General features: G+C 43.9%; 1 protein-coding gene and 1 pseudogene across 2 annotated transcripts; both read left to right on the top strand.

Moving 5' to 3' along the window:
• The window catches only part of LOC117354953, a 329,542-nt pseudogene that overhangs the window by 151,613 nt on the left and 151,167 nt on the right, over positions 1-26,762 (top strand).
• LOC117354490 (zinc finger protein 716-like) lies at positions 727-17,654 on the top strand. Of its 2 annotated transcripts, none has more exons than XM_033932133.1 (4): positions 727-828; positions 1,815-1,941; positions 3,087-3,197; positions 16,291-17,654. In XM_033932133.1, the coding sequence occupies exons 2-4, from the start codon at positions 1,815-1,817 to the stop codon at positions 17,271-17,273; spliced, it is 1,221 nt and encodes a 406-aa protein (XP_033788024.1). In that variant the 5' UTR covers positions 727-828; the 3' UTR covers positions 17,274-17,654. The 2 variants fall into 2 exon arrangements, with proteins under 2 accessions (XP_033788024.1, XP_033788023.1); XM_033932132.1 differs by lacking the exon at positions 727-828 and adding an exon at positions 1,446-1,575.

The following is a 26,762-nucleotide window of genomic DNA, read 5'->3' as shown; positions in this document are numbered from 1 at the left end:
CATCCAAGGCTCTCTCAACCCCCTCTGTTTGCGTTTTCGCGAGGCAGAAATTTACGTGATCACATTACGACCTCTCAATTTGTTAGTGCACATGTTAACATCTCAGCTCAGTGTAAAGGTCACTTTAGATGTGGTCGCTGCACAATATGCTCACATGCTCTTGAGACCACTCAAATTGACCACCCCAGTCTATCTAAAATCCCACATTCTTCAACATCATACGGACTGTGACACTCGGGGTGTAGTTTATATGATCATGTGCCCATGTAAATTGTTATACATAGGACACACTACTCGTAGCATTAAGGTACGTATCACCGAGCATTTGAGCAAGATCAGGAGGGGTGACATGGGAGCCCCCTTAGTGCAGCACTGGCACTCGCTATCACACCAGCTACATGACTTACAATTTTTAGTCTTGGAAGTAGCTCACCTCAAGAGAGGCGGTAATGTCCAAGCCTGGCTATGGAAACATGAGCAGAGATGGATCTACTACTGGAGGACAGTGACTCCCACTGGATTGAACCGTGAAGTTGAATGGTGGGCGTTCCTTCACTGATGATGGACAGTTTTGCACATTCCAAATACAGGGTGCTCAGCTGAGCACTGACATCACAGGAAATGAAAGGTTTTTTTTCTCTGTACCAGGTATCCAGCCGACCGAGACTTTGTATTATTCTTGGTTTTTGAATTTCATTAGTTTCACCTTGTGTTTTTGTTTAGGAAGGATTTACAAACTGAATCTTTCACACAGCGTTACAGGTTCTCTGAAGAAGCCTTCTAAGCCTATTTCGGCGAAACGCGTCAGAACCTGTCAAGACCATCGCTGTATGGACATTTAAGATAAGTTGAATTAAGTTCACCAGTTTTGAAGTTCTTACGTATTGGATATTTTTTCACTTTGTGGACATATAACAATTATTACACCGGTTTTTTAGAGATATTTTATTCACCTTTCTACCAAAATCGGTGGTGCAATGATAGATTCCGTGAAAAATGCCTTAGGGGTTTGTTCCCCATGCTAAAGCTTTTTCCTATCCACTTGTGGATTCTGAGCACCATTTGGGTTTTAAAGGTGTTGAAAATTTCGATGCATTGTTCCCTTTACGTTTTTTGTGAGTATATATAAGTCCACATTCCCTTCTTCTGTATTATGTGTCCGCTTAAGGTCTCGACTGTGCAGGATCCCAAGTTGGCAGCTGCCGCAGTGTTTGTTGGGGGGAATCTCCTCCCTCAGTTTCCTCTTTGCAGGATTAGAAAGGACTTGGGGAGAAGCCGAGAAGGCTGGTGACGTCACAAGGGAGAGGGCGGAGCTTCATGCTGAAGACTCTGCCCCTTCTAGTGCTGATTGGTCAGAATGGCCCCTGGGGCGGGAAGAGGAGTGGAAGGGTCCGCCCCCTAGCACACATAAGGGAGAAAGGACTATCTCGCTCAGCTCTGACCAAACTCCGCCCCCTTTGTGATGTCATCAGTATGTGGCCGGAAGTAAGCTGAGTCGTCCATCTTTTCTGCTCTTCTCTCCAGTCCTTGATGTCCAAAGCCGAGAGGGAAATGGCTACAGGAGCTTCTGCTCAGGTAGAAGATCCCCCACCCCCACTTTTCCTTCTCTCTCTTTCTCTGGCAGTGGGGCTCAGCCTTCTCTCAGCTGCAGGGGGAGGGGCAAGATTGGGGAAGGGGGAAATGGGTCCATACAGGGACTTAGTTTGTTCCTGGGCCAATGGAGGATTAAGTGACTTGCTCAGGGTCACCAGGTCTACAATAATGCCTGATGGTGATACAGAAGGTGCTGAATGTGTTTCTGGTTTGTGTTTCAGATGCAGGTGGCGTTTGAGGACATCGCTATCTCTTTCTCCCAGGAGGAGTGGGAATATTTAGATGAAGGGCAGAAGGAGCTTTACAGGGAGGTGATGAAGGAGAATTATGAGACTTTGATCTCCCTAGGTAAGGACTGCTTTATCTGCATCTAAAATATTCATCTAATATGAGACATCTTTCTGTACTTCCTTTGCTCCAGAAACTTCCAAGTACGATCAGGATCTCTCTGTGCTAATCTCTATCTTAAACTGACAGCGTGAGGGCCCATAAGACTATCTTGGGTGTCCTACAAGTTTTTTTTCCCTTTGAAATAAGAAACAGATTATTCTCTGTGTCTTGAATAGCTAAAATGCAGGGTCAGAGTAGCCCAAATGGTCAGAACCTGGGTGCAGAAGATTATCTTGTACCTGGAAGCGGTCTTTGAGACCAAAGAAAAGTAAGGTGCTGTGGTCATTGATCTCTGCAAACCTTATATCATTGTCTGACACTGTGAACTGCTCCAAAAGCTGCAGAATTGTCTCCAGGATCACCATGTGATAAGAGTAATGGAAGAAATCCTCACCAACTTCTCTTTCTATATATTAGAGCAGTGTATCGCAAACTGTGTGCCTCCTGAGATTTCAGGTGTGCTGCGGCACACTGGTGAGGAGAGGCACCGGCACTGGCCAACTTCCTACAGGGCATGCCTCTCGTGGCTAGAGGCACAACCTGTAAGCAATTAGTTGGCGCCTGTACCTCTCCTCTCCGGTTCTCTTCCCTGCTGGCACCCCCCACTGGCAGGCATGTCAGAGCCTTCCCACATGCTCGGACATTGACGTGATGACATCACGCATGTGCGTGACATTGTCGCAGCGACATCTGCACACTTCCAGATGCTCGAGCCATGTCTACTACATTTAGTGTGCCATGGCTCGAGAAAGTTTGCAGGACACTGTATTAGATGGAAGAACATCAGGTTGGGCCCTTAAAGTTGTCTCCCCTTCCCTCCCCAGGATCACTTTGGTTTCTCCTCTTTTCAACCTTTATCTTGCTCCTCTTCTACACATTTTGGAACGGAGCTTCTGTATTCTGATAATTTGGCTCCTGCATAACAGCAGCTCTTTGGAGAATTTACAATATTCTGTAGAGAGAAACGTTGAGACGATTATCTGGTCACCTGTGATAGGACTAAAATATAAGAGCAGCATAATTAAAAACAATCCATCATAGATGATTTTTCTTTGAATAAAAGGGAAGTATAACTGAGTTTTCATGTTTATTCCTGGAAACAGGCTTTGTGAGGATAAGTCCTGATCTGTTATCGTGGATTAAACAAGACGGAGAGTCAAATATCCAGGACCCCCAGGAGTCAGGAGAGAGAGAAGTTAGACATTCATACACGGGTGAGTAACAAATACTCTACAGAATGATTTGGCTATTTTAATAATAACTACTCTACAGTATAAAGAGGTCTTAGAGTACAGCAGAGTAAAACAAATCGGGTCATGTAAGCCCGTATTACAAAAAACTACACTGGCTGCCGATGGAAGCAAGGGTCATTTTCAAATTTGCCTGCCTCTGCGTCAAAACCATAACTGGTTCATCCCCACCTGTCGCACCATTTTGAATTTCCAGGCACCACTTGCACACGTAGGGCCTATCTGTTTGCTTTCCCATCCTTGAAACGCTGTATCTACAAGAGATTCCTTGATAGATCATTATCATTCCAAGCAGGCAAATGGAATAAATGTCTAACCACCTTCATTTCAAATGCACCCTCCTACCAAACCTTCAGGAAATCAATTAAAACCTTTCTCTTTGATAAATTTCTCTGACTCCTTTCCTGTCTTGTTGTATCTTTGAAATGCTTCTGGATAAATCCTGGCTACTCTTGGCATGCTAATGTAATTTGAAAGTCTTTTTTTGTAACATCGCTGTCTGTATACAGTCTCTTCCTCTGTAAACTGCTCTGAACTGCTTGTGGGATTGCGGTATACAAAAATAAAGTTGTTGTTATTATCTGTACGGAGAGCAGTATATAAGTCCTCCCAAGTGGATGATGTCATCTGATGGAGTCCAGCATTGGAAAAAGCTACAGAAGTTTGCAGAACTTTTGTGAGCTGCAGGCCTTGAATCTCTGATTCTTCCCATTCTGTATCTTCACGGTTGAGCATCTCAGTCCTGTCTCCTGCTTAACAGAGAAAGCAGCTCCCAGGGAAGGTGAGTGGGGCTTGTGAGAAATTATATCCTGCAGAACAGGCAGAATGCATAGGTGATTCTCAACTCGGTCCTGGAGTACCCCTTTGCCACTCAGGTTTTCAGGATATCCATAATGAATATGCATGAAATAAATTTGCATATAATGGAGGCAGTATATGCAAATCAAGTTTATGCATATTCATTGTGGATATCTTGAAAACCTGACTGGCAAAGGGGTAGTCCAGGACCGAGTTGAGAAACACTGGCTGCGTGCCATATGCAGAAGGAATCCACTTTGGATTTTTTTCTGTGACTCTGCTCTACTTCACTGTGCTCTCTAGCTCCACCTCTAGTTTTTCCCTTTTGCATGCGTGCCTGCAGGATCGCGCTTGTTTTGCTCTCTCCTTTTATTATTTAATTTGGTAGTTTTTTCATCCCTTTTTCGGGATTTCTGCTCCTGCTAAGTGGGAATCACTAGCTACAGGGATTCTGCTTTTCAGCTATTAACGTGTGGAGGAACCCAGGGTTCAGCGTCGTCTCCTCTGTTATTTAACCTATTCCTAAGCCCTCTGGCTCTTCTCATCCAAGAACACGGGATTTCAGCGTACTTCTTTGTGGTTAAAATTCAGTTAGTATCCAGCATGACGTCATCATTTAATCTTGGTTTATGGAGAGTTGCTGATTGGCTTGGGAGTCACCGTCTGAAACTGAACCCTACGAAATCAAAAGCTGTTTGGATATCTGATCAATTATGTTTCTCTGATGCTGCACCTCAGTTATTGCAACATACTCTGACCATAAAGATTTTAGGAATTATGTTAGATCCTAAATTAGCTTTCGTTGGCAGGACCGCAGTAGCGGAAAGCCTGCTGAGTCGGCGGCAGGCTTCTATTGAGTAGAATCCGCGTCACTGAGGTTGTGGACAATGGGGAGAGAGTGAGAGATGTTGGGGGGAGGAGCAGGAATGGAAGAGATGCTGGCTGGGAGAGAGAGGTACTGGGGGATAGGGGGAGATAGCATGAGATGCTGGCTCGGGGAGTTGGGGGGATAGAGAGAGATTCTAGCTTTAGAGGGGATAGGGGGGGAATGAGAGGGATGAGGGGAGAGAGTTGGCTGAGGGGTAGAAGATCCTGCACAATAAGAGGCACAGGAACATAGAAAAGAGTTGCTAGATGGGGACTGAGCATACAGACAATGACACGGAAGCAATGCTGGGCACAAAAAGGGACAGGCATGGAGAAGAATGCTTGATGGGGAGAGCATTGAGACAGGGGCATAGAAGGACTGCTAGACTCAGGGACATTGCTTGAAAAGGGGTGATTCTGACAGAGGGATGATGGATGCAGGGGATTGGAGAGGGACATAGAGGGACAAATGCTGGACAGGACACATAGGGACAAAATGTAAAATGGACAGATGATCCTAGGAAGACAGTTACGAAAAAAGAAAAGCAGAAAAGGGACTCTGGGACCTAAGCGAATGGAAAAATAAACTGCTCAGACAACAAAAGATAGAAAAAAAGGTTGTTTCTATTGTGAAATTTATTCTGAAATAACTTTCTAGATCCATCCTCTCTCAATATTTTAGTTCGTTCACTAGTAATTTCAAAACTGGAGAGAGTTTTCTGGTCCGGAGGACTTCTTTCCAATAAGAACCCCCCCCCCCCCCCCAAAACCGTTTGGCTTGGACCAGGTTTGCCAGCACTCTACAGGCAGCTGTGTGCAGTTCTTATGCGGCAACAGCCTGTCTTCAGTGGATCCAGCTGTTTAATGATAGGGTGGTAGAGTCCGGTGGGGCTCTGCCCCCAGACTTTCCCGATGTGGAGTGAAGGTTGGTGTATCTGGCCGATGCCTTATATCAGTGGTCTCAAACTCAAACCCTTAGGGGGCCACATTTTGGATTTGTAGGTACTTGGAGGGCCGCAGAAAAAATAGTTAATGTCTTATTAAAGAAATGACAACTTTGCATATGATAAAACTCTTTATAGTTTATAAATCTTTCCTTTAACAGTTGAAGGAAAGATTTATAAACTATAAAGAGTTTTACCTTATGCAAAATTGTCATTAACTATTTTTTCTACGGCCCTCCAAGTACCCTATTTTTTCTGCAGCCCTCACATTTAAAGTTTAATATCTTTCCTTTCTCAAAACTGACACATTTCAATCACTATATTGAAAATAAAATAATTTTTCCTACCATTGGGGAACAGGCCAGCGCCGAAGAAATTCCGGGCCAGCCAGGCAGCGATTGGCTGGCTCGGAACTTCCTCCCCGATGTTAGAATTGTCGTCGGGTGGCGAGAATTGGTCGGCTCCGAGCTGGGGAAGATAAGCAGGGAGAGCTAAGACCTCGGCGCTGGCCTGTTCCCCGATTGCGGTGGCTTGGAGGAGGGAAGGGAAGCAGATTGGGAACCCCTGCTTTAGGCGAAGACAGATCGCGAGCCGTAAAATAGTCACAGGGGGCCGCGTGTTTGAGACCGCTGCCTTATATGATATGATTAGGGCTTCATCTAAGCAGATGGCTCTACCAGTGGTATCTAGGCTGATTCATTGGGCAGCGGATGCCATCTCCAAGTTACGCCTGGTACGACTTCCCTTTATGGGCAGGTTATTGTTTCGAGAGAACCTGGAGAAATTGGTGAAGGATTTTGGTGACTCTATGTCTCAGAGGTTGCCGGAGGATAGGTCTAGAGGGGCACCTCGATCTCCTTCTTCTTGGCTACGTTTTCAGGATAGCAGGAGGTATAGCCCAGGGAAATTAGCATATTGGGCCTCCTATACAGTGGAATATAGTGCCAGGTCCAGGGTTGTGCAGATGCAACCTTCTCGCCCTGCCAAACCCTCAGCCTTAAGGACAGATCTTCCCCAGTCCTCACAACCTACATAATGAAGGGGTTTTGGCTTCTTCTGCCGAGTGAATGGGGGGACGGCTGACCTCATTTCTTGCGGAATGGGCCAAGATTACGTAGGGCCAGGAGGTCTTCTTTGTAGGGCATGAGGGTTTCGATTGAGAATGTTTCTTTCCAGGTGCAGATTCTTTCTGGGCATCCCTGTGGGCAGGGTCCGGATAGGAGGTTGTGAGAGGTTCGCTCTGGGGCCAGCGAGCCTTGGGGCCGGGGTTTCTGGTTCCTCGCAGACAGAAGGGCCAGCGGCTCTATTGCGGGGCTTTGAGGGCCCACCAGTGGGTCAATTGGTTCCTCAGGAGACAGGAACTCAAGGGAGTATGTCCTTTGGTTACCTTGCGATGAGTTCCCTGACTCCCCAGCAGGCACGGAGGTCAGGCTTGGGAAATAGGGTAGGCCCCTCAGTCCTCCAAGGGCCCCATGGTGATTGTTGAGGAGGTTACCTCTCCGGCCGGAGAGTTGGCACATATTGCTTCAACTGGCTCGCTGCTCGAGCGCAGCAGGTTGGATATTTCAGGGTTGTCTGCGGCCCTCAGGTTAGACTCCTTGGAGGAGGTGGTCACAGGTCACTCCGCTTCGGTTGCGGGGGACACCTGTCTGCTTCACACAGAAGTTGGTTCAGGGGGACACTCCCTTCCGCTGTGGTCTTACAGCCTGGATATTGAAAAGTCGAGGCTGCAGCTTAGGGGATATTCCGAGCAAGTTATCTCTACTCTGCTGCAGGCAAAGAAGAGGTCTACCTCTACGACTTATGCTAGGATCTGGCGGGTGTTTGAAGCTTGGTGCATTCAATTAGAGATTTTTCCCTTTTAGACTTCCCTGTCTCAGATTCTTTCCTTCCTGGAAGAGGGGGTTGCTAAAGGGTTGGCCTACAATTCCATTCGGGTACAAGTAGCGGCTATTGCCTGTTATAGAGGGAAGGTGTCAAGTTTGTCCATAGGGTCTCACCCAGATGTGATACGTTTCCTTAAGGGGGTGAACCACATTAGGTCGCCTTTGCAGAGGCCGTGTCCGGATTGGAGTCTGAAGGTGGTCCTTGGAGGTTTGAAAGGGGTGCCTTTTGAGCCTTTGGATAACGTGACACTCAAGGATGTTACCTTAAAGGTGATTTTTTTTTCTGGTAGCATTGGCTTCGGCCAGGCAGGTATCTGAGTTGCAGGTGTTGTCCTGCAGGGATCTATTCTTACGTTTCTCGGAGGCCAGAGTTCGATTCGAACAGTTCCTTTCTTCCAAAAGTGGTTTCTCCTTTTCATATCAATCAGGTCCTCTTTCTACCGTCCTTTAGGAGGTCAAAGTTTCCTGCCTTGCATTTGCTCGATGTAAGGAGAGTGCTCTTGCACTAAGTTACTAATGATTTTCGGCGTTCGGATCAGTTCATTGTCAAATTCGCGCAAGACAAAAGCGCGAGGACAAACGGGCGCAGACAACTGAGCGCAAGACAAGCGAGTGCCAAGACAAGTGAGTGCAAGATATCTGACTGTAAGACAATTCAGCGCGAATGATTTCTAGTAAAAAGCGTTGACAACTGAGCGCCGTCCAGGCGCTTTTGTCCCTTCACGCTCTTCCGAGCATGTTCTTGGTGCAGTTATGTTGCTCAGTTATCTTTGTGCTCACTTGTCTTCGCTTTGCGCTCATTTGTCTGCTCCCATTTGTCTTTGCGCTAACTTGTCTTCATGCTCAATTGTCTTCGCGCTTTTGTCCGCTTTTGACTTGCCACCGTTAATTAACTCTGTGCCTTATTCAGAAGCTTTACTACTGGAATTTTCTTCTCACTCAGCCACCTATAATTAGTTTATTGCCCTCCTCTCTGTGCATCTGAATGGAATAAGGTTCACCAAGCCATTGCAAATACGCTCACTAGATTCCCATCTCTTATTAATCTACGTAGGTGACTTTAATATTCATGTGGACCCAGCATCACATCTTAAGACCTCCAACTTCCTCACATTCTTATCTGACTTTTTCAACTCATCAGGCAGGTTACACCTTAGATTCAGTGATCTCCCACAAATGATCAAAGTTTCACTTATCCTTCCCAATACCCTGGTCTGATCACTTTCTGGTTCTCGATTTTGCCTATGATAGATGATCCCTTTCCCAGAGGACCAAGCTTCTACTCGAAACACTTCCTTAACTAATTTTCTGGATGGGCTAGCACCCCTTTAAATATGTTTCCACCTCTTGGTGAACTAATCCTTGGTATCATAGAGACCTTCAGATGCTTAAATCACAGATCTGTAAATATGAACGACCCTGGCACAAATATAACACTGCAATATAACTTTTATGTGATGTGATTTGATAAAGCTAAAACTAAAACTAAACCTTAGGTTTGTATACCGCACCATAAAAAATACTTTTTCTAAACAACTCAATCTATCTCAAAATCTTTCAAGTAAACTTTTTGCTCTTTATTCCAAGCTCACAAGGAAACCTCGTTTGTCCCATAAGGGTAGTTCTCCCTTAGCTGTAAATTTATGAAAGTACTGTATTTTTCGCTCCATTAGATGCACCTGACCATAAGACGCACCCTAAATTTAGAGGAGGAAAACAAGAAAAAAACCATTCTGAACCAAATTCTCCCTGGCAGGCTCTGCACCCAACCCCACACTCCCTGCCAGGCTCTTTACCCTGTTCCCCTTCTAGTGGTCTAGTGGTAGGCCAGGACAGGGCAGGCCTAGTGGCTGGCAGGCAGGTAGGGACAGGGTGGGCGGGGAGGTATGTAGGCAGGCAGACCTCCCCCCTGCCAGGCATCCCCCCAGGCAGGCAGCAGGAAAGCCCGGCCTCTCCCTCCTTCCTCCCTATTTCTAGGTTCAAACAATTTTTATTGATGCAAACAACAAAACACAATAGCAAGGCACCCCGAAAGGCACACAATACAAAACAAATACGTGATCCCCACCAATACGGATTTACCAAGGGCAGGTCCTGCCAATCTAATCTAATTGGCTTTGACTGGGTAACTAGACAACTGGATGCCGGGGAGTCTCTGGATGTAATATATTTGGACTTCAGCAAAGCTTTTGATAGCATCCCACACCGCAGGTTATTGAACAAGCTGAAATCGCTGGGACTAGGGGACACACTAACTACATGGGTTAGGGATTGGCTAAGCGGTAGACTTCAAAAGGTAGTGGTAAACGGTACCCCCTCCAAAACGTCAGACGTGACCAGTGGAGTGCCACAGGGCTCGGTCTTGGGCCCGATTCTATTCAACTTATTCATAGGTGATATGACCCAAGGGCTTAGAGGAAAAGACGACGCCAAACTATGCAACATAGTAGGCAAAAGCATTTTGCCTGACAGTATGACGCAAGACCTACTACTATTGGAACAGTGGTCATCGACTTGACAGTTCAGCTTCAATGCTAAAAAATGTAAAGTAATGCACCTGGGTAAGAGAAATCCATGCAAAACTTACACACTAAATGGTAAGACCTTGGTTAGGACCACGGCGGAACGAGATTTAGGGGTGATCATTAGTGATGACATGAAGGCTGCCAATCAAGTGGAGAAGGCTTCATCCAAGGCAAGGCAAATGATGGGTTGTATCCGTAGGGGTTTTGTCAGCAGGAGACCTGAAGTGATAATGCCGCTGTACAGATCCATGGTGAGACCCCATTTGGAGTATTGTGTTCATTTCTGGAGACCACACTACCGAAAAGATGTGCTGCGAATTGAGTCGGTTCAGCGAATGGCCACCAGGATGGTCTCGGGGCTCAGAGATCTCACGTATGAAGAAAGGCTAAATAAATTGCAGCTGTACTCACTTGAGGAACGAAGAGAGAGGGGGGACATGATAGAGACGTTCAAGTATGTTACGCGCCATATCGAGGTGGAAGATGATATCTTCTGTCCTATAGGTCCCTCGACCACCAGAGGGCATCCGCTGAAAATCAGGGGAGGGAAGTTTCATGGCGATTCCAGAAAATACTTCTTCACAGAAAGGGTGGTTGATCATTGGAACAGTCTACCTCTGCAGGTGATTGAGGCCAGCAATGTGTCAGATTTTAAGAGAAAATGGGATATTCACGTGGGATCTCTAAGGGAGTAAAGTCAGGGGGGTGGGTCACTAGAGTGGGCAAACTTGATGGGCTATGGCCCTTTTCTGCCGTCATATTCTATGTTTCTATTCTATGTTTAATATGCATCATATAAATAATATAACATGCAAGGACAAAACAAGAGGAATAGCAACCAAACTCCCCCCCCCCTCTCGCACACCACTGAAAGCGTGCATGGGAAGGAGAGCGGAAAGGCACCCCGAGGCCCTGAACTCTGATGAGCCCCGAGGAAGCCACACCACTTCCCCCCCCACTGAATCCCCCGTACCCTGTCCATAGTAAAATCCCAGAACCTACCCATACCCCTCAATCCCACCCCAAACCCCCCACCCACCCAAAGGTACTCCCCACCAATACTCGTCAGTACTCTCCCACTGTCCAGGCATCCACATTAGGACACCCATCTCAATACCGCACTACGGCCCTCTGGATGCAAATCTTGCAAATATGGCTCCCAAATATTCAGGAACAACAATTTAGACTTCCTGGCCCCTTCTGCATCTCGCGCCTCCCAGATGGCCAACTGATGCAACTGGTTCCGCCAATGCCAAAACGCCGGTCCTTCTCCCTATTTTTAATTTGGCAGGGAGGGCAGGTAGGTAGGCAGGCAGGCCCCAGCCTCTCCCTCCTCCCTATCTCCCCCCCCCCCCAGGAGGGCAGCAGGCAGGTCCCGGCCTCTTCCTCCTCACCCCCTAGGCAGGCCCTGGTCCACTTCCTCCTCCCCGCCGCCCCCCAATGCTGGCGGGCTGCCTGGTTCCCACCGCTTCCTTCCAGAACTACCAGCTGACGCGGCTGCCTCCTCTTCCGTTCTCTTGCAGCAGAGCAGCACACCAGGTTACCTGCCTGGTACAGTGGCATGATAACCTTCTCAGATCCGTTTGTGATCCCCTTCTTGATCATTTCTAGCATTCTGTTTGCCCTTTTCACCGCCACTGCGCATTGTGCGGATGGCTTCATTGACTTGTCTACAAGTACTCCCAAGTCCCTTTCGTGGGGGCTCTCTCTGAGTACAACACCGGACATCCTGTATCCGTGCATAGGATTTTTGTTACCGACTTGCATCATCTTGCACTTATCCACGTTGAACCTCATTTGCCATTTCGCAACCCATTCCTCAAGTGTGTTTATGTCTCGTTGTAGGTCTTTGCAATCCTTCTGCGACCTCACTACTCTGAATCGTCCGCAAATTTAATCACTTCACTCGTCAGACCAATTTCCTGGTCATTTATAAATATGTTGAAGAGCATGGGCCCGAGCACCGAACCCTGCGGCACTCCACTAATGACTCTTCTCCAGTCTGAGTATTGTCCATTTACCCCCACTCTCTGTTTCCTATCCGCAAACCAGTTTTTAATCCACGTGAATATATCACCCTTGATTCCATGGCTCGCAATTTTTCGAAGTAGACGTTCATGCAGGAACTTGTCGAACACCTTCTGAAAATCTAGATATATAATGACCGGGTCACCCTTGTCTTTGTGCCTGTTTACTCCTTCGAAGAAGTGTAGTAAGTTTGTCAAACAAGATCTTCTTTTGCTGAAGCTGTGCTGGCTGGTCATCATCAGTTTGTGTCCATCAAGGTGATCAATGATGTGGTCCTTTATCAGCGCCTTTATATCATTCCCAGTACCAAAGTCAGATTCACTGGTCTGTAGTTTCCCAGATCTCCCCTCGAACCTTTCTTGAAGATCGGCGTAACATTTGCTACTTTCCAGTCTTCCGGAATCCTTCCTGATTTGATCGACAGTTCAGCTATAACCCCTTTCAGTTTCTTGATTACCCTTGGGTGGATGCTGTCCGGTCCCGGGGATTTATCGTTTTTAAGCCTATCAATCTGCCTGCATACCTCTTCTAGATTGACTGCCGACCCTGTCAGTTTCCGTCTTCATTTCCTGTGTATAGCCTGTTGGTTTCTGGTATATTAGATATATCTTCTTCGGTAAATACAGCTTCAAAAAAAGTGTTCAGTTTGTCAGCGATGGCAGTAATAGTGTGTCCCCTTTGCAAACACTGCACATGTGTGACCCACTGGAGAACCATCAGAAATAGGGCCCCTTTTTTCACAAAGCTTTAAAATTTTAGCTATTTCTTAATTCTTTTTTGAACCTCGGGAAGCTAAGCTAAAGCTAAGTATATAAGTTTAAAGCTTTATATAAAAAGTTCAATGAATTGCACAAGATATAGAGTATAGAGCACAAGCATTTAAAAAAAGCTAAGGTCTGATGATGAATAAAAGCCAGAAAAGAAAAAAAGCCTTCAAATAATTTGGCTGGTGGTTGGCTGGAACTGAAGACCATAGAGGTAGTATAGTAACTCATTACAGAAAAAAAGATTGGTTTAAAAAAAAGTTGTAAAAAATTAGGCACTTTGAAGTTCATTAAATGCCGTTGTGGATTGATGGTGGTTATTTCCAAATAGTTCACACTCTTGGTGATATTTGCCTTTGAAATAAAAATGAAGAGGAACTAAAAGAAAAGAAAAAAAAAATTAGTCTGCCCATCCCTAGGAAGGAAAAATTATGTCCTACCTGTTAATTTTCTTTCCTTTAGATGCAGCAGATGAATCCAGAGACTAATGGGATAGCACACATCTACCAGCAGGTGGAGATAGAGAACTGACTCGCAGGTGTATATATTGGATGGAGTCCCTCTTGCCAGTCAGTATCGCTTAATATCCAAGCATCCGGATAATGAAGTTGTAGTCTAACAAACTTCTTTCCCATAAGCAAAAGAAATCCTGACCCCCAACCATAAAACCTCACCAAGAGAAAAAAAATCATGGAAAAATACCGATTGGGTGGGGCTCTAAATTCATCTGCTGCGTCTACAGGAAAGAAAATGAACAGGTAGGACATAATATTTTCTTCCTTAGCGTCAACAGCAGATAAATACAGAGACTAGTGGGATGTAGCAAAGCCACCTCAACTTGCGCCTCCATGAGCACCCAAGGACGCCTCCAAGTGCTCTGCCATATCTAAGCTGTAATGCCTAGAAAACATGTTGAAAGATGACCCAAGTGGCCACCCTATAAATCTGTTCCAGGGAAAACCCCCTGGACTCTGCCCAAGACATAGTCATTGCTCTTGTTGAATGAGCATGTAGAGCCTCCGGCAACCGTTTACCCTCCAACAAATAAGCGGAAGAGAGAACCTCTCGGACCTAACGAGCCACTGAGGTCTTGAAAAACGCCAAACCCTTTCTAGGACCCAAAAAGAGCACAAAGAGGTGATCCGAACGGTGGCAAGTCAAATGCGCGCAAGACAAGTCAGCGCATGACAATTGAGCGTGAAGACAAGTTAGCGCAAAGACAAGTGAACGAAAGATAACTGCGCCAAGACAAACGAGCGCAGACAAAATCGCGCAGACAATTGAGCGCAAAGACAAATGGGAGCAGACAAATGAGCGCAAAGATAACTGAGCAACATAACTGCACCAAGAACGTGCTCAGAAGAGCGTGATGGGACAAAAGCGCCTGGACGGCGCTCGCTTGTCTTACACTCAGTTGTCAACGCTCAGATGTCATGCTCGTGCTTTTTACTAGAAATCATTCGGGCTCGGGACCTAGCTGTAGATGTGCTTTTGCAGGCTGTACGTAGGTTATCTGCCTTTCGCAAATATACCACCTTTTGGGAACAACATTATAAGCTGGATATCCGATTGTGCATTTCCCCTAAGAGGTCTTATCTTGCTGGGTTTCGTGAGTCCGCTGCTTGTCTCCGCTGCCAGGCACCTGAAGTGGGCTTGGGACATATGTTCTGGACTTGCTCTCATATTCGATCCTTTTGGAATGATGTTTTTTTTTTTGTAGAGCGCATTTGGCACATTACAATTCAACGCTCTCCTTTATTCTTATTTGGAGCTGTTCCCCATTATTATCCCCATCAAAGGGGGGCTGCTGCTTTCCTCAAGTGGACTGTCCTTATGGCCCTGAAAAGTATCTTGCTGAAATGGCTTGAAGGTGAAGTGCCAGATTACTCTCTCTGGCGGTGCCGGATGATCACCCTCCTGATGTGGGAATGAAGGGACGTGACAGACTTCTCTCTCTTAGGGCGCGTTTTTCAATGCACCTGGGAACCCTTTTGGTCTACCCTAACTCCCTTGGCTTGCAGCCGCTTGCTTAACTGTTGATTCCCTGTTTATTTGTATCAGTATATTTCTGTTGGTAAGCCTGTATCATTTTGTATTATATCATTGCCTATGTTAGTGATGTACTTGGAAGGAGGACCTTGGGGAGGTAAGGGGAGAACGGGGGGGGAGGGAGTTGTGTGGGGGATGTTGTACAACAAAATTTGAGCTTGTTTGAGTTTCATCTTGTATATTTGTTTGATTTTCTGGTTGATCTCAATAAAATATATTTAAATACTAGAAATCATTCGCGCTGAATTGTCTTGCGCTCATATGTCTTGGCGCTCACTTGTCTTGCAATCACTAGTCTGCGCATTTGACTATGAACCGAGTTAACAAATAGCTCCTTTACCTGAGACTTGGGTGAAATTACAATTGCCAGTCCCCAAATCTGAGAGGCAGCATTGTAATAACAGGCACAGCACCTCTTCTCTCAGACACAGTCAAGTCTCCATGAAGCATAAGACATCTAAATGTTTGAGCTCTTATTAGATCTTTAATAAGGTCCGCTTAGAAGACATGGTCTGATATTGGGTGTTGTAGAGGAGTACAAGGAAAACAACAGCAACATAGGGAATGTAAAGACAGCAGGCAAAGTCCCAATCCCTCCTGAGAGTTCACCCCAAGGAGCAAAACCCGATTCAGTTTTAGAATCACTCTTTGGTGAGTAGAGATGACATGTTTGGGTCACATGACTTGCACTCGGGGAAAGTTCGTTCAGCAGCATTCAGGACTGAAAAAGAGGAGAAGAGCAGCAATCACTAGTAAATAGTACATCATACAAGCAGCAGCAGCAACGCTGACCATCCCAGCACGATCCAGGCAGTGGTGGAGTCGAGTCAGACCCTGAAATTATGCGAATGTACAGTGGGGACATTCAATGTCAGTAGCCACATAGCTAACTAGACAAGTAAGAATGCTTAAATACCAGTCCTGTGTCCAGTTAGCTATGTGGGAACTGCACTGAATACCAGCTGTAACCACACAGCTTCCAGCCATCACCCATGAACCAGATTTTTAATACTGGTGGCCAGATATGTTATCAGCTTTATAGAAAATGCTCAGTGCCCCCATCTGAATATTGACCCATAACACTGCACCAATTGATACAAGAAGGAATAAAACTAATTACATATAAAATCTTTAGATAACAATGCACAAAATAATTCATATTATGATAAAACCTTTTGTTTTTTATCTTCAAACAGGTTTAAAATGTCTTCAGAGAATCTATGGAAGTGGGAGACAATTTACATATGCAGATTGTGGCAAAGGTTTTAATCAGCAATCAGATTTAAAAATGCACAAGAGGATTCATACTGGAGAGAAACCATATACCTGTCCAGAATGTGGTAAATGTTTTACTTACTCATCAAATTTAGAAAGACACAAGAGGATTCATACTGGAGAGAAACCATATATCTGTTCAGAATGTGGTAAAAGCTTTAATGTACAATCAACTTTAAAAAGGCACAAGAGGATTCATACTGGAGAGAAACCATATATCTGTTCAGAATGTGGTAAAAGCTTTAATGTACAATCAACTTTAAAAATGCACAAGAGGATTCATACTGGAGAGAAACCATATACCTGTCCAGAATGTGGTAAATGTTTTACTCATTCATCAAATTTAGAAATACACAAGAGGATTCATACTGGAGAGAAACTATATATATGTCCAGAATGTGGCAAATGTTTTACTTGTCCATCAAATTTAAAAGTGCACAAGAGGATTCATACTGGAGAGAAACCATATACCTGTTCAGAATGTGGTAAAAGCTTTAATGTGCATTCAACTTTAAAAATGCACAAGAAGATTCATACTGGAGAGAAACCATATACCTGTCCAGACTGTGGTAAAAGTTTTACTCACCCACCAAATTTAAAAATGCACAAGAGGATTCATACTGGAGAGAAACCATATACCTGTTCAGAATGTGGTAAAAGCTTTAATCAGCATTCAACTTTAGAATTGCACAAGAGGATTCATACTGGAGAGAAACCATACACCTGTTCAGAATGTGGTAAAAGCTTTAATCATCCATCAGATTTAAAAAAGCACGAGAGGAGTCATACTGAAGAGAAACAATATACCTGTTCAGAATGTGGTAAAAGCTTTATTAGACATTCAAATTTAAAACTGCACAAGAGAATTCACACTGAAAGGTGTGCCAAGAGGTCATTCATGTAGGCCAACAGCTTAAACTTTCACTTCCCCACCGGTATACCCGCAGTTGTCGGCATCAACTCCACATCTCTAAGAAACGGGTCCATTAGCACAAACAAAAGAAGTGACGGGGAGGGGGGTACCCCTGCCTTGTTCATCTACAGATCGAAAACGGCTGTAACTCCCGACCGTTGGCAATAACGTTCGCTCTTGGAGATGAATAGAGGGCTCGCAGTCCCGATAGGAACCTCCCGCCGAACCCATTCTCCTCCAACGGGAATACGTGATGCCAAGGTTAGAGCACCAAGAAAAATGACCCCGGTCCCTCCACAAAGAGTAATATTGAAGAAACAAAGAAATTGTGGAGAGTCGATGTCTAAGATGAAGGCTTTATTCAAAGAAATAATCCACATTTTTATGTGGATTATTTATTTGTTTGAATAAAGCCTTCATCTTGGACATCGACTCTCCACAATTTCTTTGTTTCTGAAATGATTAGAGCGTTGACTTTAATTTATATATGAAAAACCAGCGATTTCAATCATTTCAGATTTCATTTTGATCAAGAGGTAACATGGTCTCTAATCAGTTTTGAAAGCAGGTTAATCTAACCTCAGTTTCAGCAGTATCGGATCTGGAAGAATCCATAAACCAATGGAACAATACTATAAATAGAACACTAGCTAAAATTGTCCCTTTAAAAGAGAAGAGATCTAAGAAGTCTAAAAATATCCCCTTGGTTTTCACCACATTTTAGCATTTTAAGGGAAGATTAGATTCTTACTTCGATAATCTTTCTAGTAGAAAGGCATATGAGTCTTGAACAAGTGGGTTATTCATCTCTAGATGCGAGTTGTATAGTTTCAAGTTTCAAGTGTATTAAAATTTTGATAAAACACAAATCAAGACTTCTAAGTGTTTTACAATTTGTATTAGAAAGGGGGAGACAATAAACAAATAAAAGCCCACTAAAAGAAGAGACTGAGAGGGGACATGATAGAAACATTCAAGATACTGAAGGGAATAGACTTAGTAGATAAAGACATGTTGTTCATCTTCTCCAAGGTAGGGAGAAAGAGAGGGCACTCTCTAAAGTTGAAAGGGGATAGATTCTGTACAAATGTAAGGAAGTCTTCACCCAGAGAGTAGTGGAAAACTGGAACGCCCTTCCGGAGGCTGTTATAGGGGAAAACACCCTCCAGGGATTTAAGACAAAGTTGGATGGATTCCTGTTGAACCAGAATGTAAGCAGGTAAGGCTGGTCTCAGGGCACTGATCTATAACCTAGGGGCCGCCACAGGAGCGGACTGCTGGGCGTGATGGACCACTGGTCTGACCCAGCAGTGGCAAATTCTTAAGTTCTTAAACAATTCTTGACAAACATAAAACATCATCTACATTTTTTTTCTCTTGGCTCCATCTCCTGCATCAGTGGGCTCTGCGTTAGTTCCTCAGTTCGTACCAAAGCAGTTGACAAACCTTATAAGAGGAGAAATAAGAAGTCGAAATATGGGGAAACTCTCCAACTGAGCCAATTCTATTCTGCTTTGCAACGATTAAAATGTAAAAATTAATGCCAATAGGAACATAATATAAAACAAGGGTGAAATGAACAAGCCACCTACCTGAGTGCAACGAGCACTAACAGTTATGTAGCTCTTAATTTAATTTAATTCTTATATACCGCTAATAACCGTGAGGTTTCTAAGCGGTTTACAAAAATGATGCATTAAAAGATACAATAGATAAATAAGATAGGTACTTGGAAATTCCCTAACTGTCCCAAAGGCTCACAATCTAACTAAAGTATCTGAAGAAACAATTTATGTAAGGTATAGATATAAATATAAAGACAGAGGTAGAGATAGAGTTAAATATGAATATTCCAACAAGTAATGTATAAATAATTATTTTATATCTTACAATTGAAAATAGTCTGACACCAGCGAATATCAGGATACAATTATGAAGAGGAAATTTTAGCAGACAGGGAATGTGGATACCTAGTGTGAGGAAGAAATTCAGGATAAGGTGTGGAAGTTTTATGTTCGTGGGAGAGTGTCTGGCTAGGACAAGAATTTCTTAAACAAAGTGGTCTTTAGTTCTTTCTGGAAGATGCTATAGGTCAACCTAGCGGTATCGAAGAGATAGCCTAGCCATGATTGCTGTCTACCAGCTTGAAACTTGAAAGCTCTGTCCAGGAAGATTCGATATCTGCAGCCAGCGATTTTCGGGTATGCAAACAGGTTATGGTTTCTGGCAGATTTAATGGGGGAATAGAATTCGAAGTGAGGTAGGAGGTAATTGGGGGCCATTCCCCAGATTAATTTATAGCAAAAGCAGGAGAACTTGAATAGAATTCTTTCTTCGATTGGTACCCAATGCAGCTTTTTGTAAAAGGGACTAACATGATCACTTTTCTTTAGTCCGAATATTAAGCGGACGGCCGTGTTTTGAATTATTCGCAGTTTTCTTACGTTTTGTTTTAGGTATCCCCAAGTAGATGATGTTACAATAGTCCAGAGTGGATAGAATTAGCGGCTGAACCAGTAATCTGAAGGATAGAGGGTCGAAATATTTTTTTATGGTTTTCAGTTTCCAAAGAGTGGAGAAGCATTTTTTTGTCACCAAGTTTATGTGATTGGTCATAGTTAATTTGGTATCTAGAGTAACTCCTAATATTCTTATAGCTTTTAATATTGGGTGGTCATGACAGTTTATTTGTATTACTGTTGTGGTGATTTTTTTCCTTTGGGCTAGCCAGGAAAATTTTTGTTTTTTCTGAGTTTAGTTTCAATTTAAAGTTTGTGGTCCATTGTTCAATTTTTGTCATAATGAAGGAGATGTGTTTGGATGTGGCATTCGTCACATTTGTTATTGGAGTTAATATAGAGATGTCATCTGCATAAATGTAATATATTAGATTTAACTTTTGCAGTAGGTGACTTAGGGAGGAGATATATATGTTGAACAAGGTGGGAGATAGTGGGGTGCCTTGAGGGACTCCCAAGGAGCTTTTCCAGGATTCCGAGTAATTCCCATCATTGACCACTTGATATGATCGTTTAGTTATAAAGCCTTGAAACCAGGTCCACACACTTCCCGATATTCCCATTGCATCTAGACACGTGAGCATTATTTCATGGTCCACTAGATCAAAAGCGCTACTAAAGTCTAATTGTAAGATCAGGGCGCTGGTGCCATGACTGAAGAGATTGTATAGGTGATTAAGGAGAGAGCCAAGGACTGTCTCAGTGCTGAATCCTTTTCTAAATCCTGATTGATGGTCATTTAAGAGATTGAATTTTTCTAAGTGATTTACAAGTTCCATGTTTACCAATCCTTCTAACATTTTGGTGAAGAAGGGGGTGCTCACAATGGGTCTGTCATTGGACGTCAAAGTGAGTGATGTCTTCTGGTCTTTGGGGATGGGTGTGATTAGAATGTGACCCATATTTTCCTGGTGAATTCCAGTTGTAAGGATGGATGTTGCCCAATTAAGTAGATCCTTTTTGAATTCGGGAACTGCAACTTGCATGATCTGAGATGGGCATTCATCTAGAAGACAGTTTGATTTGGCGTATTTATTGAATAATGTGAGGAAGTTAGACCAATCAGGGTATTCGAATTCATTCCAGTACATATCGACATTGGGCTCTCTTTCCTGTGGAGTGAATTGGAAAACGAAGTTAGGTGAAGGTATTGAGGCTCTTAAATCAATGATTTTTTTTCTAAAGTGGTCAACGAGGATGTTGACCGTTGGTATCAGTTCATTTTGGTTTTTTAGGATCTGTATAGTGTCTATTAGTTTGTTCAATATTTTGAACAATTCTCTACTGTTGATATTGACTACTCCTATTTTTTTGCATAGCAATTGCAACGCTTTTCTTTTATCAGGTTTTTGTAGATTTTCGTTTTATGTTTCCAATTAAAGACTCTCAGTTGCCTCTTTGCAACAGAGAGTAAAGTCATCACTCTTCAGACCTATCTGACCGAAGATACCACGCATACAGAAATACATATCTGAGACAGGCTAAATGGATCACTAATACAAGGGTTGGGTAACAGGCCGATTCAATAACTTTTTACGGAAAACTCAGAATCAGACGTATATGTGACTAAATGTTGTTCCTCTTTTGAACAATTGACTTATGAGGAAACTTCATTGCTGGTAAATAATTTTTCTACATTTTTTTCCTGCGTTGGATGGCTGTCCAAATTATTTGTTGAACAATCCGCCTAAAAATATTGTTTCTTGGATTATGACCAGTGGCATAGTAAGGAGGAGGGAGTGGACCACCCCAGGCACCGCCTTTGCGGGAGCGCTGGCACCGCTTTGCCCTTCCCCCATGACCTTCTCACGCCCTCCCTTACTCCCCAAACCACTTTAAATCTTCACCAACACAAGCAACCTCTCTGGCCTGCTGCTCACACTAGCCTGGCTCCCCTCTGAAATCACTTCCTGGTCACGGGGACAGGAAGTGACAACGGAGGGAAATGGGCGGGCCTGGGGCAGGGTCTAAGGGTCCTGATTTTCCAAACGGGAAATCTGATAACCCTACACCCCTGGTTACTTCAGGAATCTTCTTCTGGGATATCTCTCTCTCTCTCTCTCAGGCAATGTAAAAGTTCAATTTCCTCTTTCCCCCCAAGAGATTCCTGCTGGGTTTTCACCTTACTTCACCAAGCTCCCAAAGAACTGGCCCTTGGCCCCTAAGGCACCTGGGAAATATAGTACAAGCCTGGCCTTCTCTGATCTACTCCTGGAAATAGCACCACTGAGCTCCCCCCCCAGTGGCCTCTGGGCAAATGCCATCCCTATATCAGCCATCCCTGGTCATTGAGCTCTCTCCTGTGGCCCCTGTCTTACATGACAGACCCCCTTGCCTGTCGAAATAGGAAAGTTGAAACAGTGGGATTTAACATTTAAGCTAAAGTTAAATGCAACCAAAACTAAGATTATATGGTTTTCCAATCAATTGGAATCTATACCTAATGTTATATCACTCAATTAGAATGATGTTCTAAAGGTAGGAAGAACCTCTAAGGTATTGGGGATTATCTTAGCGCTAGATTTGCGACCCGATTTCCCTCCGACCCAATTCACTAACCTCTTTCCTGATCATCCTCTGATCTACACATGCAAATGAGGGGGAACGACATTCAAATGTAGGCAGGAAGCGATTCACTAAGAAAAATGAGGGACACCGACTGGGCTGACCGATCCAAAAGTAAGCGACTGCTGAGACCCAGTCGCTCAGGTCCTTTCCGACTGCCCTGCCTTCTGCCGCCCTGCTCTCTGCCCCGATCTCCTGCTTCAGCCCCCAACTTTCCAGCTCTGTCTGCCCTGATCGCTGCTCTGCTTCTGCCCCAACTCTCCTGCTCTCTCCCCCGACTTTCTAGCACTCTGCCCCGATCGCCTTCCCCGCAGTGTGAGCTCATTGTTTTAATCCGCATGGGGACGAAAATCACCCCCCAACACAAAGAAGTCAGGTCACAAACTCTCCCCAACACCCAAGAACCTCCTCCACCCAAAGTTTATTCCCAACACCCACAAAAATCATATCTCAATCCCTTGTGCGTACATGAACATAAGATCAATCAGCCCAAAGGCAGACCTAATAAAAGACTGGATAGTTAAAGAACAGTTAGGCTGCCTTTTCCTATCCGAAACTTGGCTGTCCTCTGACTCGGACCCAAGCATTACAGAATTCTGCCCCAATGGATACAAACTTGAATTAGTCTGCTGAGAAAAAAAGCGAGGGGGCGGTCTGGCCATCCTAGTAAAAAACAACCTTAATATTACAGTCCTAGACAAACACTCCACCCCCCAATCAGACCTGCTTGCCTGCCAACTCTCCAGTAACTCACTCAAAGACACCCTAACTTGCATCCTCTGTTACATAGCTCCAGGAAAATGGAACGCCACAAAACACGAAGTTGAAGATTTCATCTTCCGGAATTCATTAACCTCAACACACAACCTGCTCCTCGGCGACATAAACCTCCACCTAGAAGACAACTCCTCCAAACAAGCTGAAGGCATAATCTCATACCTCAATGCACTCTCCTACCAAATTCTGTATCCTCAACCCACACACGAAAAAGGTCACCAACTTGATATTGCAGCTTACATGTCCCAACACCCCCACACACCTGACATTCATATCTCCAATGGGGCCTGGCACCCCTCCCTCTGGTCAGACCACTTCAAATTCACCTTCAACATCAACTGGACACAAAGCACAAGCAAACGCGAAACCCACAAAACCTCCTTCAAAACCCGACCACAGTAGACCCCTCAATCGCCTCCATAGACCACAATGTATTCATTCGCCAGTGGCGCTTCCTGAGCGAAACAACCCTGAACGGACTAGCCCCAGAAAAGACAAAACACAAACTCTGCAGATCCTCAGACAAATGGTTCGACACCGAACTTCTTCAACTAAAAAGACACTGCAGACAACTCGAAAGAGAATGGCAAAAAAAGAACCAAGAACTAACCAAAGTAGCTTGGAGAAACCTAATAAAACAATACAAGGTCAAACTTAAGGAAAAACGAAGAGCTTATTACTCCAAAGTAATCGGCACAGAATCCATAGACACAAAGAAACTCTTCCAACTTGTGAAGAACCTCACCGACACTCAGCCATTCCTAGCCACTCAAGGAATCTATCCTCCAACGGCCACCCAACTAGCAGACCACTTTAAGAGCAAGATCGCCACTATCAGAGCCTCCTTCAACAACTCACCGACCCTCCTAGACGAGATCATAATAAACCCTACAACAGATGAAGCCACTGCAGCTGACAGGCACTGGTCCAACTTTACAAAGGTACAATGGTCGGACATGAACCGACTCTACAGAAAATATAGTCGAGCGTCATGCGACCTGAACAACTGCCCCTCATATTTACTAACATATGCCTCCTCCAAATTTAGAGCTTGCCTCTTGCAATGGATCCAAACAACACTCACTGAAGGCCAATTCCCACAAGACCAAGGAGAAATCATAATCACCCCAATACTGAAAGATCACAAAGGACCAATAGACACCCCTCCAACTACCGGCCCATCGCCTCAATTCCATTATATGTTACACTAATAGAAGGCCTGGTTGCACAATACCTCTCCAACTACCTTAAAGACCACAACCTACTCCACCCAATTCAATCAGGGTTCAGATCCAACTATAGTACTGAGACACTACTAGTTTCCCTTCTAGATATAGCCCAACAGCACCTTAGCAAAGGATGCTGATAATTCAACTCAACCGCTCTACCACATTTGACCTGGTTGACCACACTATACTTCCTCAGATATTAGAAGCAATAGGGATCTCAGGCGGAGTATACAACTGGTTCCAAGGATTCCTGAAAACAAGAACATACAGAGTAAAAACAAAGGATCTTATATCGGAACCCTGGACCAATCCCTGCGGAGTACCTCAAGATTCACCACTGTCACCCATGCTCTTCAATCTTTCCAGCTATCTTTTTGATGTATTAGGCCCAACGTCTTTATTTGTATTCCTCTTCCTGGAAATATCCAGTTATCTTTTTGATGTAATCCGCTTAGAACTGCAAGGTACAGGCGGAATAGAAGTCATTAATGTAATGTAATGTTAAAACCACGGGCTTGCAAAAAAAGTTTAAAAAGTAAAATTTAGCTCTGCCAGGCATGTAGGTCCATCTACAGATGGTCTGTGCATGCGTTGGGATCAAGAGCGATCCAGGCAGGCGGTTGGGGGCGTGATTCCGATCGCCCTCATTTGCATGAGGGCGATTTGTGAATTGGCCCCCCGGACGCGGATCGGATCCCTCATGAATCCGATCCGATCCGTGCCTTAGTGAATCTAGCCCTATGACTCGGTGTCTTTTGAGGTTCAGGTTGATAATCTGTTTAAAAAAGTTTTCTTTAAACTAAAACAGTTACTTATTTACCTACCAAGAACGTAGCTAAAGAGTTGGGGGTGGGGAAAAGAGAGGAGACACACAGATTGACTTCAATAATATATCTGCTGTTCTAGAACAATCTATAGTGGATGCTTCTGAGAGAGCAACCTTATTAGTATCATTTGTTTTTGAACAAGATATGAATATGGTCTTAAGACTTTACTTAAAAAAAAAAACTCTCGTATCCCCTTTGGAGAGCAAAGAATTTGGGTCTATCCAGATGTCGCAAAAACCACACAAGAACTGAGAAGAATGTTTCTGACTTGAAGACAAGAGACCATTAATACAGGAGCGACTTTTTGCTGGCGCCTATCCATGTAAATGCCCGACTCGAAAAGTGGGATCTAAATATGTTTTTTATTCCCCTGCACAACTGAAGGACTTCCTTGATTTAAAGAAAATCATCCGAGAGTGATGTTGGGCTATGAATGGTGTCACATTAGGCCTTTTCCATTTTGCGTTTGACTTCTATTAATCTCTTTGTTTTTTTTCCTTTTGACCACTCCCCACTAATTGTGGTCTAAGGAAGGGTAAACTTTTATACTTCTTTGACAAAATTTACTTTTTTTTCTTATATATTGTTTATTTCTGGGTTTCCTGTAACAAGTGTTTTTGTCTTGTGAATTATCTTTGAAATTTTAATAAAGAAAAAAAACCTGAGACAGTTACGACCTATTAGATCTTCTTTTCATGAACAACATTTTCGGCATTTTGTTCAGAGTTTGATTTTGTCCCAATTAGATTATTGTAGCATTTTGTATTCAGGTATTAGTGTCAAACTAAGGAATAGGATACCATCATTGTAGAAATACGGCTGCTCAAATGATATTTAGAGAGGGTAAGTTCACTCAAGTGTCACCTTTGTTCTGAGAGCTTCCTTGGTCATAATTTCAAGCTCAAATAGATTCCGTACAAACGTAAAGAAGTTCTTCTTCACCCAGAGAGTGGTGGAAAACTGGAACGCTCTCCCGGAGGCTGTCATAGGGGAAAACACCCTCCAGGGATTCAAGACAAAGTTGGACAAGTTCCTGCTGAACCAGGTAAGGCTAGTCTCAGTTAGGGCCTTTGACCAAAAGGGCTGCCGCGTGATAAATTTGTGAGTTAGAAATTGGATGATTCTATGTTTGTAATGAATTTTATTCTGTAATTATACAAGTTTACACAAAGAAAAAAATCCAATGAATCTGCAGTAAACAAACAGCAAGCAGAAATAAAAACTGCAGACCATGTGCAAGATGCAGGCCCTGTTTATTACAATATAAATGCAGTATGGTAAATATACCACCTTATTACCAACCAAGGGACCCAACAAGGTCCGTGTTTCGGACAACACCTTCCTCAGGGGTCTGTGGTGGATAAGGTATATACAAACCGCATTGAATGAATCAAACAAGTGTTGTGCCGGCTCCAAAGATCAGTGCAGGACAATGTCGCTATCGCACGAAAAAAAAACCTGGCTTTTCTCAAAAAATGTAAGTCTCCCTCCAACTTAGGAATCAAGGAAACTCTTATATCTTGGCATCCCAAGTCCTCTAAATTTTCTTCACACTTCTACCTC

The sequence above is a fragment of the Geotrypetes seraphini genome, chromosome 2, assembly GCF_902459505.1.
Source record: "Geotrypetes seraphini chromosome 2, aGeoSer1.1, whole genome shotgun sequence".
NCBI classification, from domain to species: domain Eukaryota; kingdom Metazoa; phylum Chordata; class Amphibia; order Gymnophiona; family Dermophiidae; genus Geotrypetes; species Geotrypetes seraphini.
Note: the sequence above shows the minus strand (reverse complement) of the source record. Positions and strands in the feature narration are given on the sequence as shown.

Coding starts and splice junctions, on each gene's coding strand:
- LOC117354490 (XM_033932132.1), top strand. CDS start 1,531: ATGTCCAAAGCCGAGAGGGAAATGGCTACAGGAGCTTCTGCTCAG. Junction 1,576..1,814: donor CTACAGGAGCTTCTGCTCAG/GTAGAAGATCCC, acceptor TTTGTGTTTCAG/ATGCAGGTGGCGTTTGAGGA. Junction 3,198..16,290: donor AGTTAGACATTCATACACGG/GTGAGTAACAAA, acceptor ATCTTCAAACAG/GTTTAAAATGTCTTCAGAGA.